This window comes from Sapajus apella, unplaced genomic scaffold, assembly GCF_009761245.1.
Source record: "Sapajus apella isolate SASKATOON/1434 unplaced genomic scaffold, GSC_monkey_1.0 scaffold16, whole genome shotgun sequence".
In the NCBI taxonomy this organism is placed as follows: domain Eukaryota; kingdom Metazoa; phylum Chordata; class Mammalia; order Primates; family Cebidae; genus Sapajus; species Sapajus apella.
Window position 1 is genome coordinate 6,319,630 of NW_022436956.1, and position 14,956 is coordinate 6,334,585.

Sequence of the window (14,956 nt, forward strand, 5' to 3'; positions counted from 1 at the left end):
TAATGAACTGCATGTTTTTTAGTATGTCTCTACAAACTGGTTATTGGTATCATAAAGGTTTACCTTGGAGATACTAGGTTGTGTGTCATACTGCTAATAAGGCTTTTAACTACTGGAAAGACTGGCCTGGTAGGGTTTGTCTTTGGTTTAAAAAAAGATTGCAAATATAAAACCTATCATGTCTAAATAACATGGAAGAAGTTAGCATTGTGGCACATGTTGTATTTTAGCTCTCAAGTAGGAAATTTGAATACAAACCAGTATGGTTTGCTTTTGTCTAAGTATTGTTTTGCATTTTATTCTTTATATGTTTTATCTGTGAAAATACTATTGTACCATTGTTATCATTTTAGTGTCTCTAATTCAGGATGTTTGGTGGACCTTAACCCTCACAGCCTTGCTTGCCAGCACTTAACCATCTAAGACCAACCCCTTGCACCCTCCCTTCCTCAGTAGAAATCTGATAAAATAGACAGTATTGTATACTGGTAGTAACTAGTAATATCGAAACAGGAAGGCAAGAAATTCGGATCAGTGTCCATGTCCAAAATAAGCTCTTTTTGGCTACTTTAATGTCTAATAAATGGGAAGAAAGTTTAAAATGAAGAAAACTAATATGAATAGATTTATATTTGGAAATGTTATTGGATCCTCAAATTTGGGTATAATTAAATGGAATATTTTTATTAAATCTCCAAACCAGTGAAATTAATCTGTCTTGATAAATAATTGATTAATTATGTATGCCAGAACGTTTCACTATTTGCCACAGTGAGGAGGATTCCAATTTAAAAAATCAACAGCAATGCTGAAACTATGCAGGACATAGTTTAATCTTCCTTTGAAGGCTTTGGAATCGCTTAAGACTTTATGTCTAGCCACCATTATGAATATCCATTATCTCAATGTCTCAGACTGGGATATAGATTGGCAAGAAGAGACCATATCCACCCCTCCCACTCACACTCCCAGTTTAGATGTAAAGTTCTAATCTACTTAGTAATGTTTTGTGGAAAGGTAACAATGCAAAATGGCTGTTCAGAGTAGAAGCCAGAGCCGCACTTGTATCAGCACAATTTCCCAGAGCCCTTGAGTGCCAAATGGGGGCACAGAGTTGCCAGTGACACCCTCCATTATTTAATTTTGTACTCTGTTGCAACTCTTACTTAATTGGGTCTTGTGTCGCTATTTAGGAAAAATAAACACTCTTTACCCTAACAGGAAAAGATGGCCACATTTCCTTGTTCTCAATCTAAATTTGCCAAACTAAGAAGCAGAGTCAGTTACCTAATGTCCTAGAAACTCCAGTTGTACACAGGCTGCTTTTGACTAGTGAGGTGTTACTGTGTAGGAGAGTTTGGTTGGAGGATCATAACTATGTTTTCATTGACTTACCATTGAATTGTGAAGGGGTGTATGTTTATTGGTCAGTGTATAATTCTAGTTATAAAAGTGCCAAACGATGTGAAATAAATGAATGTGTTCTTTTCTCTACTGTTGAGGAGCCCAGTTCAATATGGCAGACTACTGCTGCAGTTTAAAAATGTTCTCGCTCCATTTGTGCTGAAAATGGTCACTTTTCCCCTTTCTTTATTTTGGATACTATTACTACTTACTCAGGATTTTTATTTATTTGATCTTTTACAATCAATTATATCATTCTTTATGATGTGTGGATCATCCCAGATCTGCCCAGTGAGAGTCTGACTCAACCTTTGGCAGGGATCCCTCAGCTGTAGGCATCCCCTTGCTTTCTGTTACAAGGTTTCCATTCTCATCTTGCGCTTTGCCTTCTTCTGTCTTACAGTCTAGGTTTGTTTTAGTAAGGAATGTTATTTAGCAACCTAGATGTGAGACCAGAGGTCTTCATTGCAACTGATACATCATTATTTCTTAGACTTTTAAGTGGATAGAGCTTCAGGAAAGGATGTGAGTTTTTTAATCATGAGTTCATGTTGGTGTTTCCAAGTCAAAGTTAACATTACAGGTTTTTCTTCTGAACCTTTTTGATCTTATAATTATATCTCATTTTCTCTCAGGTGGAAAATCTTTGTTTTGTCCCATAATATGTATAACATTGTTTCCAAATTATATTACCAATATTATTACCAATAGTAAAGGAGTTAGAAGAAGTTAAATATTACTTTGCAGGGCTTTTTTTGTCCTTAGACTGTATCCCACTAAATATGTAGTCCTTTTTAAAAATGTTTTAAATTTAGTTTTGAACATATAGAAAGAACATTAACATGATTCAGAAGTCAAGCTATATAAAAAAGGTATACTCAGAGAAGTTTCACATCCTATCCTTACCCTTTCCCCATCTGTTGTTTTTAACCCATTTTTACTAGTTTCTAATTTATCCTTCTAATGTTTCTTTTTGCAAATATAAGCTGTTGTATACATGCATATTACTGTGGGTGAATTTGTGTATGATATGTGTATTTCTCTCCTTTCTTGTGCTAAATATACTGTTCTCTACTTTGCTTTTTTGACTTAATGTATCCTGAAGATTAGTCCATATCAGTAGGTAGAGATCCTCCTTCAAAATAAAAAAAGCAAAAGTCAACCTATACTCCTCTGTGAGGATGTATCATACTTTATTCAACCAATTCCCCATTAATGCACTTTTGGGTTTCTAATATACATATTTGGTTATTTTAAAAGTAACCCAGAGTTTTGAAATGTTTTGAAAAACTGTTTATTTGTAAACTCTGTATTCTGGCCTGTGATCCCAGCCTTTGCATACCCCTTGAGCCTCATTTCATACCACTGTCCTCCTGGCTCCCTACCTTTCTCATGTCTTCCAGCTCAGATATGACTACCTCAGAGAAACTGTTCCTTACCTCTCTGTTTAATGTAGTTTCCTTTAAATAACTAATATTTCACCTGTTTATTTTTTATTAGCCACCATAAGCAATTTGATATTACTTTGTTGTCTTCCTTTAGGCAGTATCATTTTGTCGATAAGAGGTTGAACTCTATGCTAAATGCCCTGATTTGGAATCCTGGTTATGTGACACATTATGGGCACATTAACTTAGCATTCTCTGCCTCAGTTTCTTCATCTAAAAATGGGGATAGTATTAATATTTTTCTAATAGTGTGCTGTGAGAAATGAGTGATTAATAAATATGAACACTTACGTAGTTACTTGCACATACTAAGTTTAAAATAAGTGCTGGCTGTATCAGTATTACTATTTAATCATTCATTGTCTGCCATCAGTAACCTGTGTGAGAGTAAGGACCTTGTCTCTCCTGTTCCCCATTGTAATCACATGACTTAGAGCAGTTCCTAAGTTATAGTAGGCACTTACACATTTGTTGCTAAATGATTAATAATTAATATTCACTTTCCAATCCTTTGAAACATTCTTAGAAATATTACTCAAAGAATGGTTTTTTATATACATCATATGCAGTTACAAAATTTGACAATTATTTTTATCAAATTCAGCATCACAATATAAATGCCTACTGTTAACATGTATTTTGCAAGTTCTGGCCAAAATCTGAAACAGAAATCAGAAACTTTTACTATCAGATAAAAGCTAGAATGGCCATATTTGCTTTGACACTGTTACATATCCATGAAATTCAAATGAATCAACTAATATTCTTCTAAAATTATTGAGAGTTTAGTACATGATCAGATTTGAGCTATGCATTAAGAAATTGTTTTCCCAGAATAGAGAACTCAGAAATAAGATTGCACACCTACAACCATCTGATCTTCAACAAACCTGACAAAAACAAGCAACAGGGAAAGGATATCCTATTTAATAAATGGTGCTAGGATAACTGGCTAGCCATATGCAGAAATTTGAAACTGGACCCCTTCCTTATACCTTTTACAAAAATCAATTCAAGATGGATTAAAGATTTAAATGTAAAACCCCAAACTATAAAAATTCTAGAAGAAAATCTAGGCAGTACCATTCAGGACATAGGCACGGGCAAAGATTTCATGGCAAAAACACCAAAAGCAATTGCAACAAAAGCAAACATTGACAAATGGGATCTAATTAAAGAGATTCTGCACAGCAAAAGAAACTATTATCAGAGTGAACAGAAAACCTACATAATGAAAGAAATGTTTGCAATCTATCCATATGACAAAGGTCTAATATCCAGAGTCTACAGGGAACTTAAATTTAGAAGAAAAAACAATCCCATTAAAAAGTGGGCAAAGGGCATGAACAGACACTTCTCAAAAGAAGACATTCATGCAGCCAAAAAATATCACTGACCATAAGAGAAATATAAATCAAAACCAAAATGAGATACCATCTCATGCCAGTCAGAATGGCGATTATTAAACAGCCACGATACAACAGATGCTGGTGAGGATACAGAGAAAAAGGAACAGTTTTACTCTGTTGGTGGAAATGTAAATTAGTTCAACCATTGTGGAAGACAGTGTGGCAATTCCTCAAAGATCTAGAAGCAGAAGTACCATTTGACCCAGCAATCCCATTATTGGGTGTATGCCCAAATGAATATAAATCCTTCTATTTTAAAGATACATGCACACATACATTCATTGCAACACTGTCCACAATAGCAAAGACATGGTATCAACCCCAACACTCGTCAATGATAGACTGGATTTAAAAAATGCGGTACATATACACCATAGAATACTATGCAACCATAAAAGGAACAATATTATGTTCTTTGCAGGGACATGTTTGGAGCTAGAAATCATTATCCTCAGCAAACTAAGACAGGAGCAGAAAGGTAAACAGCATGTTCTCACTTATAAGTGGGAGCTGAACAGTGAGAACACATGGATACAAATGGGGGAACAGTGCACAGTGGGCCTGTTGAGATGTTTAGCGGGAGGGAGAACATCACAAAGAATAGTTAATAGACGCTAGGCTTAATATCTAGGTGATAGGTTGATCTGTGCAGCAACCATCGTGGCACACATTTACCTATGTAACAAATGTGCACTATCCTGTACATATACTCCAAAATATAAAATAAAAGTTGAAGAAAAAATAGTTTTCTAGCATACTAGTAAAATTACCAGTTAAAGGCATAATTGAAGCATGATATTATTGTACAAAAGAAGAAAAGAAAGTTAAAATACCTAGCAATATTCCTAATAAGAAGCATGTGGAATGTATCCTTTCATGGGGAAAATTAGAAAACTCTATTGAGAGATATAAAAGATTTAGAAAAATTATGACATACTCTTTACAGGTAGAAATATTGAATATTATAGAAACTAAAATCTTTGAAATTATTATATAATGTTAAATTATTGCAAATGAAACATTAGTTTTCTGGGGATCTTGTCAAAATTATTTTAAAGTTCATATGGAAGATGTTTAAAAATGAACATAAATGGTTTGATGGCCACTCTGTAACAAAGATTCATAACACAAAATCTGCTAGCAACTAGAGGAGAATAAAACTCATACCAGCCTGTAAATTTTAATATAGTAATATTATATGTGACAAACTTCTGAAGTTAGCCAACTATACTAAAAATGTCTCAATAGTAGAAAAGTGAGCATGTAATTAAATTTTACTGTGAGGAATCTCAAATACAACAGATTGTAATTTACCCAGAGTTTCAGAGCTAGCATGTCAGAGATAGCATCAATATTATATTGAGATTGCAAGTAAGTTTAAATAGGTGATATAGAAAAGAACAAATTGTTTTCATTTTATCTGTGTTATAGTCTGGGATGACTGCTTTGTTGTACTTTGCCCAAAACTTTTACTGGTTTAAGCCTGGAAAGTTCCATGTCTCAGGAAACTTCTCAGTCATGGACTAACCAGGATGGTTGGTCACCTTTTGTAGTCTATAAAAAAGACAGTATATCTGTAAATAGTGTTTTCCATAAAATGAAAAAGAAATGGATGGCAGATGTCTAATCTTGTGTAGAGTAGCCCATCTAGGGGTCTATCTAGGCCATAAATTACTCTAGGCACACAAAGTTCTCTCAGGAGTCCTCATCTGTTCAGGGCTGTTAAGATTTAGATTCATTGAAGACTGTATAGTAGGGGAGGGGCAAAGCAAGATGGCCAAATAAAAGGCTCTACTGATTGTTTCACCTTCAAGAACACCAGATTTCGCAACTATACACACATTAAAAAAACACCCTCATAGGAACCAAAAATCAGGTGAGCACTCACAGTACCTGATTTTACCTTCTTGTTGCTGAAAGAAGCACTAGAGAGGGTAGGAAAGACAGTCTTATATCTCCTTTGTCACCCCTTCCCTGTTGCCCATTAGTAGCCCTGTGGTACAGAAAGAGAATCTGTGCTCTCTCTTGAGGGAGTGCATAGGGATTGTGAGACTTTGCGTTGAACTCAGTGCTGGCCTGTCACAGTGGAAAGGAAAACCAGGTTGAACTCAGGTGATGCCCACCCATGGAGGAAGCATTTAGACCAGCCCTAGACAGAGGAGAATCTCCCTCCCTGTGGTCAACACTTGAGTTCCAGCAAGCCTCACCATTGCAAGCTAAAGTGCTCTAGGACCTTAAATAAATTTGAAAAGCAGTCTAGGCCACAAGGACCTACAACCCCTAGGCAAGTCTTAATGCTGAACTGGACCCAGAGCCAGTGGACTCAAGGGGCCCATGACCTACCGAGACACCAGCCAGGGTGGCTAAGGGAGTGTCTCAGCCACCTCTCTCCCAACCCTTGGCAGGACAGTTTGTGACTCCAAAACAGAGCACTTCTTTCTGATTGGGGAGAGTAGAAGGAAGATTAAAGAGGATTTTGTCTTGCATCTTGGATACCAGCTCAGCCACAATAGGAAAGAGCACTGGTGAGAGTTATGAGGCCCCATTCCAGGCCCTAGCTCCTGGACCACATTTCTAGATACAGCTGGGGCTAGAAGGGAACTCACTGCCTGGGAAGGACTCAGTCTTAGCAGGCCCTATCACCTGCTGACTAAAAAGCTCTTGGACCCTGAATAACTAGCAGTGATACCTGGGTCGTATGCCATGGGCCATGGGTGAAACTCTGAGATATGCTGGCTTCAAGTGAAACCCAGCCCATTCTCAGCTGTAGTGGCTATAGTGAAAGACTCCTTCTGCTGGGAAAAATAAAGGGGACTTTGTCTTGTACCTTAGGTACCAGCTTGGCCACAGTGGGATAGAGTGCTAAGCAGACTCTTGGGGACTCTGATTCTAGGCCTTGGTTCTTGGTCAGCACTTCTGTACCTGTCCTGGGCCAAAGGGGAGTCCATTGCCATGAAGGATGAATTACAGGCCTGGTAGCATTAGCCACAAGCTGAGTGGAGAGCCTTGTAGCCTTCAGTGAACATCAGTGGTAACCTGGCAGTACTTCCTGTGGGCCTGTGGTGATGGTGGCCATGGGGCAGGGCTCCTCTGGCTGTGGAAAGGGGAAAGAAGAATGGGAAGGACTGCATCTTATGGTTTGAGTGCCAGCTTAGCCACAATACAGTAGAACTACAGGTAGATTTCTGAAGTTTTTGACAGCAGTCCCTGGCTCCTGGACATCTCTGGACCTGCCTAGAGCCTGGGGGATCTCATCGCCTTGAAAGGAAGGGCACAACTTGGCTGGCTTTACCCCCTGCTGATTATACATTCCTAGGTCCTTGAGCAAACAGGCAGTAGCCAGCTAGCAGTTACAGTGGGCTTTGGGCAAGACCAAGTGCTATGCTGGCTTTGGGTTTGACCCAGTGCAGTCCTAGTGGTAGTGGCCACAGGGGTGCTTGTTTCACCCCATCTCCAGCTCCAGGTGGCTCATCACAGCCACAGAGAGATACTTTGTTTGGGAGACAGAGAAGAGAACAAGAGTCTCGATCTGGTAATCCAGAGAATGCTTCTGATTTTTTCAAAGACCACAAAGGCAGTATCTCTACAAATCTGTAAGAACTATATCATTACTGAATGCAGGAGACAACCAATGCAGATACAGCTTGCATTGTGATGCAGATCACAACACCCAAATTCTTTTGAACACCTGGAAAGCTTTCCCAAGAAGGACAGGCACAAACAAGCCCAGACTGTGAAAACTACAATAAGTACCTGACTCTTGAATGCTCAGTCACTGACAAACATCCATAAGCATCAAGATCATCCAGGAAAACATGACCCCACCAAATTAAATAAATAAGGCACTAGGGACCAACCTTAGAGGTGTGTGACGGAGAATTCAAAATAGCTGTTTTGAGGAAACTCAAAGAAATTCAAGATAACACAGAGAAGGAATTCAGAATTCTATCAGATAAGTTTAACAAAGAGATTGAAATAATTAAGAAGAATCTAGCAAAAGTTCTGGAGTTAACAAATGCAACTGTAATACTGAAGAAAACATCAGAGCCTATTAACAGCAGAATCGATCAAGCAGAAGAAAGATTAGTGAGCTTGAAGACAGGCTGAAAATATAGTCAAAGGACACACACACAAAAAAGAATGAAGCATGCCTGTAAGATCTAGAAAATAGCCTCACTTGGGCATGTTTAAGTTATTGGCCTTGAAGAGGAGGTAGAGAAAGAGATAGTGGAAGAAAATTTATTTAGAGAAACAGTAACACAGAATTCCCAAAATGAAAGATACCAATATCCAAACACAAGAAGTTTTCAAAACACTAAACAGATTTAACCCGGAAAAGACTACCTCAAGGCATTTAAAAACTTTGAAAGGTCAATGATAAAGAAAGGATACTAATAGCAATAAGAAAAAAGAACATACAGTGGAGCTCCAATACATCTGGCAGCATTTCCATTTTCAGTGGAAACCTTACAGACCAAGAGAGAGAGAGTGAGTGCATGACATATTTAAAGTGCTAAAGGAAAAAAGCTTTTCCCCAGAATAGTGTATCTGGTGAAAACATCCTTCAACATGAAGAAGTAAAGACTTCCCCAGACAAATAAAAGCCAAGGAATTTCATCAATACCAGACCTGTCCTATAAAAAATGCTTAAGGGAATACTTCAATCAGAAAGAAAATTGACATTAATGAACAATAAGAAATTATATGAAGGTGCAAGCTAACTGGTAATAGTAAGTACACAGAAAGACCTAACACTCACTGTGGTGTGTAAACTGCTGTTAAGTAGAAGACTAAATGATGAACCAATAAAGAATGATAACTAGAACAACTTTTTAAGATGTAGACAGTATAATAAGACATAGAGACAACAAAAACTTAAAAAGGATGAAGTTAAAGCATACAGTCTATTAGTTTTCTTTTTGCTTGTTTATGCAAACTTGTTATCAACTTAAAATGGTTCATAAGATAGTATTTGCAAGCCTCATGATGACCACAAACTCAAAAACATACAATGGATACACAAAAAGTAGGAAGCAAGAATTATACCACCAAAGAAAATTACCTTTACTAAAAGGAAAACAGGAAGGAAGGGAAGAAGGAAAAGAAGACCACAAAACTACCAGTAAACAAATAACAAAATGGTTGGAGGAGTCTGAACTTATCAGTAATAACATCAAATATAAATGGACTAAACTCTTAAATAAAAAACATAGAGTGGCTGAATGGATGAAAAACAAGACCCAGTGGCCTGTTGCCTATAGGAAATGTACTTCATCTATGAAGACACACAGAAACTGAAAAGAAAGGGATGGAAAAAGATATTCCATGCCAACAGAAACCAGGAGTAGCTATATTTATATGAAACAAAATAGATTTAAAGACTGAAACTATTAAGAAGAGACAAAGAATGTCACTGTATGATGATAAAGGGGTCAATTCAGCAAAATGATATAACAACTGTAAACATATATACACTGAACACTAGAGCACCCAGATATATAAAGCAAATATTGTTAGAGCTAAAAAGAGATATAGATCCCAATACAATAATAGCAGGAGACTTCAGCATCCCACTTTCAGCATTGCACAGATCTTCCAGATGGAAAATCAAAGAAACAGAGGATTTAAGCTACACTATAGACTAAAAGGGCCTAATAAATATTTATAGGGCATTTATTTCAACAGCTACAGAATACACATTCTTTTCCTCAACATTTGGATCATTCTCAAGGATAGATCATATGTTAGGTCATATAAATCTAAAAGTATTAAAAAAAAAAAAACATTGAAATGATATCAAGCATCTCTGGCCACAATGGATTAAAATTAGAAATCAGTAACAAGGAATTTTGGAAACTATACCAACACATGGAAATTAAACAATATACTCTTGAAAGATGGTGAATCAATGAAGAGATTGAGAAGGAAATTGAAAAATGTCTTGAAACAAATGATTATAGAAACAACATACCAAAACCTATGGGATACAATAAAAGCTGTACTAAGAAGGAGATTTATAGCTATAAGTACCTACAAGAGAAGGAAAAAAACAACCTTGCAATGTATTTTAAAGAATTAAAAAAGCAAGAATAAGCCAAACCCAAAATTCATAGAAGAAAAAGCAATAATAAAAGATCAGAGCAGATACAAGTGAAATTGAAAAAAAGGAAACAAAAAAGATTAACAAAAGAAAAAGTTGATTTTTCAAAAAGTTAAACATAATTGACAAACCTTTAGCTAGACTAAGGGAAAAAAAAGAGAGAAGACCCAAATAATCAGATATGAAAAAGGAGACATTACAACTGACAATGCAGAAATTCAAGGGCTCATTAGTGGCTCTTATAAGCAACTATATGCCAGTAAGTTGGAAAATCTAAAATAAACGGATGAACTTCTAGACATATTCAACTTACCAAGCTCAAACCATGAAGAAATCCAAAACTTGAACAGACCAATAACAAGTAATGAGATAGAAATCATAATAAAAAGTCTCCCAGCAAAGAAAAGCCCAGGACCCAGTGGCTTAACTGCTAAATTTTTACCAAACATTTAATCAGATAAGAACAAATACCAATTCTAATTTATTCAGAAAATAGAGGAAAGAATATTTCCAAACTGATTCTATGAAGCCAGTACTATTACACTGACAACAAAACCAATGACACATCAAAAAAAGAAAACTACAGGCCAGTATCACTGATGAATATTGATGCAAAAAATCCTCAACAAAATACCAAACTGAATCCAATTAGACATTAACAAGGTCATTTATCATGACCAAGTGGGAGTTATCCCAAGGATGCAAGGATAGTTCAACATACACAAATCAATAAATGTGATACATCACATCAACGGAATGAAGGACAATACCATATGAACATTTTAATTGATGCTGAAAAAGCATTTGATGAAAATTCAGCATCCCTCCATGATAAAACCCCTGAAAAAATAGGTATAGAAGGAACATATCTCAGCATAATAAAAGCAATATGCTACAGACCCATAGCTAGCATCCTACTGAATGGGGAAAAACTGAATATCTTTTCTCTAAGATCAGGAACATGACAAGGATGCCCACTTTTACCACTCTTCTTTAATATAATATTGGAAGTTCTGGCTAGAGCAATCAGAAAAGAGAAAGAAAGGGTACTCAAATTGAAGAGGAAGAAGCCAAATTATCCTTGTTTGAAATGATATAATCATATATTTGGAGATCCTAAATACCCCACCAAAAAACATTTGAACTGATAAACAAGTTCAGTAAAGTGGCCATACAAAGTTAACATGGAAAATTCAGTAACATTTCTATATCAACAGTGAACAATCTGAAAAAGAAATCAAGAAAGCAATCTCATTTATAATAGCTACAAATAAAATACCTAGGAATTAACTAAAGAAGTGCAAGATCTTTATGATGAAAACTCTAAAACACTGATGCAAGAAATGGAAGAGAATACAAATAAATTGAAAGGGTATTCCATGTTCATGAATTGGGAGAGCTGATATTGTTAAAAATGTCCATATTATTCAAACCAAACTACAGATTTAATACAATTCCTATCAAAATACCAATGACATACTTCACAGGAATAGAAAAAAAAAATCCTAAAATTTATATGGAACCAAGTAATAGCCATAGCTACCCTAAGCTAAAAGACCAAAACTGGAGGAATCACATTACCTGACTTCAAATTATATTATATTTGTAATAACCAAAACAGCATGCCATAAAAACAGACACATGGACCAATGGAACAGAATAGAGAACCCAGAAACACATCCAGACAACTGCAGTGAACTAATTTTTGTCAGAGGCGCCAAGAGCATACATTGGGGAAATAACAGTCTCTTCAATAAATGGTGCTGGGAAAACTGGGCATCCATGTACAGAAGAATGAAACTGGACCCCTCTCTCTCACCGTATGCAAAAATTAAGTCCAAATGGATTGAAGACTTAAATCTAAGTCCTCAAACTATAAAACTACTAAAAGAAAATATTGGGAAAAATCTCCAGGACAGTTAGAGAGGGGAAAGATTTCATGAATAACACAACAAGCATGGGCAACTTAGGCAAAAATGGACAAATGGGATCACATCAAGTTCAAAACCTTCTGCACAGAAAAGGAAACAATCAGTAAAGTGAAGAGACAACCCACAGAATGGGAGAAAATATTTGCAAACTACCTATCTGACAAAAGATTAATAAGAAAAATATATAAGGAGCTCAAAAAACTCAAAGGAAAAAAATTTAATAATTTGATTAACAAATGGACAAAAGATCTGAATAGCCATTTCTTAAAAGAAGACATGCAAATGGCAAATAGGTATATAAAAGATGCTGAATATCATTGATCATTAGAGAAATGCAAATTAAAACTACAATGAGATGTCATCTCACCTTAGAATAGCTTTTATCGAAGACAGGCATCAACAAATGTAGAAAAAGGGGAACCCTTGCACTTTGTTGGTGGAAATGTAAATTAGTACAACCACTATGGAGAATAGTTTTGAGGGTCCTCAAAAAACTAAAAATAAAGCTACTATACAATACAGCAATTCCCCAAAAGAAAGGAAATTCGTATATGGAAGAGATACCTGCATACCATCATGTTTGTTGTATCCCTGCTCACAATAGCCAAGATTTGTAAGCAGCCTAAGTGTTCATCAGCAGATGAATGGATAAAGAAAATGTGGTACATATACACAATGCAGTAGTATTCAGCCATAAAAATGTAATGAGATTCAGTCATTTGCAACAACATCCAACAACTAGATGTATTATATTAAGTGAAATAAGCCAAGCACAGAAAGACAAACTTCGCATGTTCTCCCTTATTTGTAGGATCTGAAAATCGAAACATTTGAAATCATGGAGACAGAGTAGAAGGATGGTTACCAGAAGCCAGAAAATAAGCTGATGTTGGGGGAATAGGGATGATTAATGGGTACAAAAAAAGAGAAAGAATGAATAAGACCTGGTATTTGATAGCACAACAGGCTGACAAACAGTCAAAATTAATTTAAATGTACATTTAAAAATAACTACAAGACTATAATGGGATTGTTTGTAACACAAAGGATAAATGCTTGAGGGGATGGATATCCCATTTACCCTGGTGTTATTATTACACTTTGCATGCCTGTATCAGAATACCTCTTGTATCCATAAATATATATGCCTACTGTATACCCATGAAAAATTTAAAAATGTATAGCAGGATTCAGTAAGACTCCCAGTAATCATCTGCAAACTGAGTAGGTGGATTGAGGCCATCTGGCTTAGTCTTCTATCTAACGACTAATCTTTGACCTCATGATATTGTTGTGTGTCAACGTTTAGCATAATTAATTATCCCTATAGGCTGCACTTCTCGGCAAAAGTCATTTTAAAGAGATTTACTTTCAGTTTTTTTCAATTGTCTTTCTAATGTATCAGTCAGTGAAAATATTTTTTCAAATATTAATTTACTCACCTCTTGCCTTGATCTACAAAGGATTGAAGAGGAGTATTTAGTATGTTATAGACGAATGTTAATGGAAGACCTGATGCTTTTGTGGGTGTGTGTTTTTTATTTATATAGCCATTAGGTTGACAAGTGTGTTCTTTGTCATCATGGGCATGTTCTCTTTGCAAAATGAGAGTTTTCTTTTTTCAGTTGTATTCAACAGATTACAAGTGCTACGAAACTTTCTAACCATCAAGTAAAATAATTTAAAAATTGACTAGAAATGCAAATTACTTTTACATCATTTTAAGTCTTACTTATTTTAAAGATCTCCAAAGCAATGTATTACAGCAAAACTCAGGTTCCTCTTGTAATCCTGTAACAATTCTTAAGTGTGCATTGGGAAGATGACTGGTTTACCAAGCATGATTCAGATGTCATGGGTTACAACACTTGAATTTGCTCACACTCTCATGAGGTAAGGTGGTGAGAAGAAAGTACAAAATTATGATGTTATTTATAACACAACTCTTAGCTGAAATTTTCCTGAAGATTATAAAGTGTATTCATAATAGATCATTTTGCTGTCAGCCTCTCTAGATATGTTTCTTTTTATGCTAACTTAAAATGTAACCTCTTGCTACAGCCAAGATATTTTCTCTTTATTGATTTTTAGTGTCTAAAAAGCACGGCAAGCTCATTACTTTCTTACGAACATTCATGAAGTCTCGTCCAACAAAACAGAAGCTGAAGCAGCGGGGAATCTTGAAAGAGAGGGTGTTTGGTTGTGACCTGGGGGAGCACCTTCTAAATTCTGGTTTTGAAGGTAAAAATAAAATGTGCAAGCATATACTTTCAGTTTCTGATGTCTCCATATTGGTTCTCTATAACCAATTATGAAGTAGATTTATGCAAATGATACCTGTTTCATTTCAGTTCAATGCATGTATTACGCTTTCTCAGTTACTCAGTTCTGGGGGGAGCTGAGAATGAAAAGTCTAAGAATGCACTTTGGCATCAGAGATGCTCATGTTCTGTTTGGGAAGAGTAGGACGTTCACACAAAATGTATTACAACCTCCCTGTTATTTTGTTAGTTTCTGTTTCTCCCTAGATAGCTTCTTCAGCCAGTTTTGCCACCCACATTTTATTCCTAAAATATTTATCTAATTCTTCTTATGGAAAAAACTACCATAGTTTTGACACATAAAGTGCCAAAATCAATCTTCCAATTTTTTTTTTGTTTGTTT

The 14,956-nt window shown here is 35.9% G+C and overlaps 1 protein-coding gene across 7 annotated transcripts in view; it reads left to right on the plus strand.

The window, feature by feature from the left end:
• ARHGAP32 (Rho GTPase activating protein 32) overlaps nt 1-14,956 on the plus strand; it is a 312,493-nt gene that overhangs the window by 261,807 nt on the left and 35,730 nt on the right. For all 7 annotated transcript variants that reach the window (XM_032285000.1, XM_032284999.1, XM_032285001.1 and 4 more), the window contains one exon: nt 14,384-14,533. In XM_032285000.1, the coding sequence (XP_032140891.1) occupies nt 14,384-14,533 (150 nt within the window). The remainder of the gene's footprint in view (nt 1-14,383; nt 14,534-14,956) is intronic.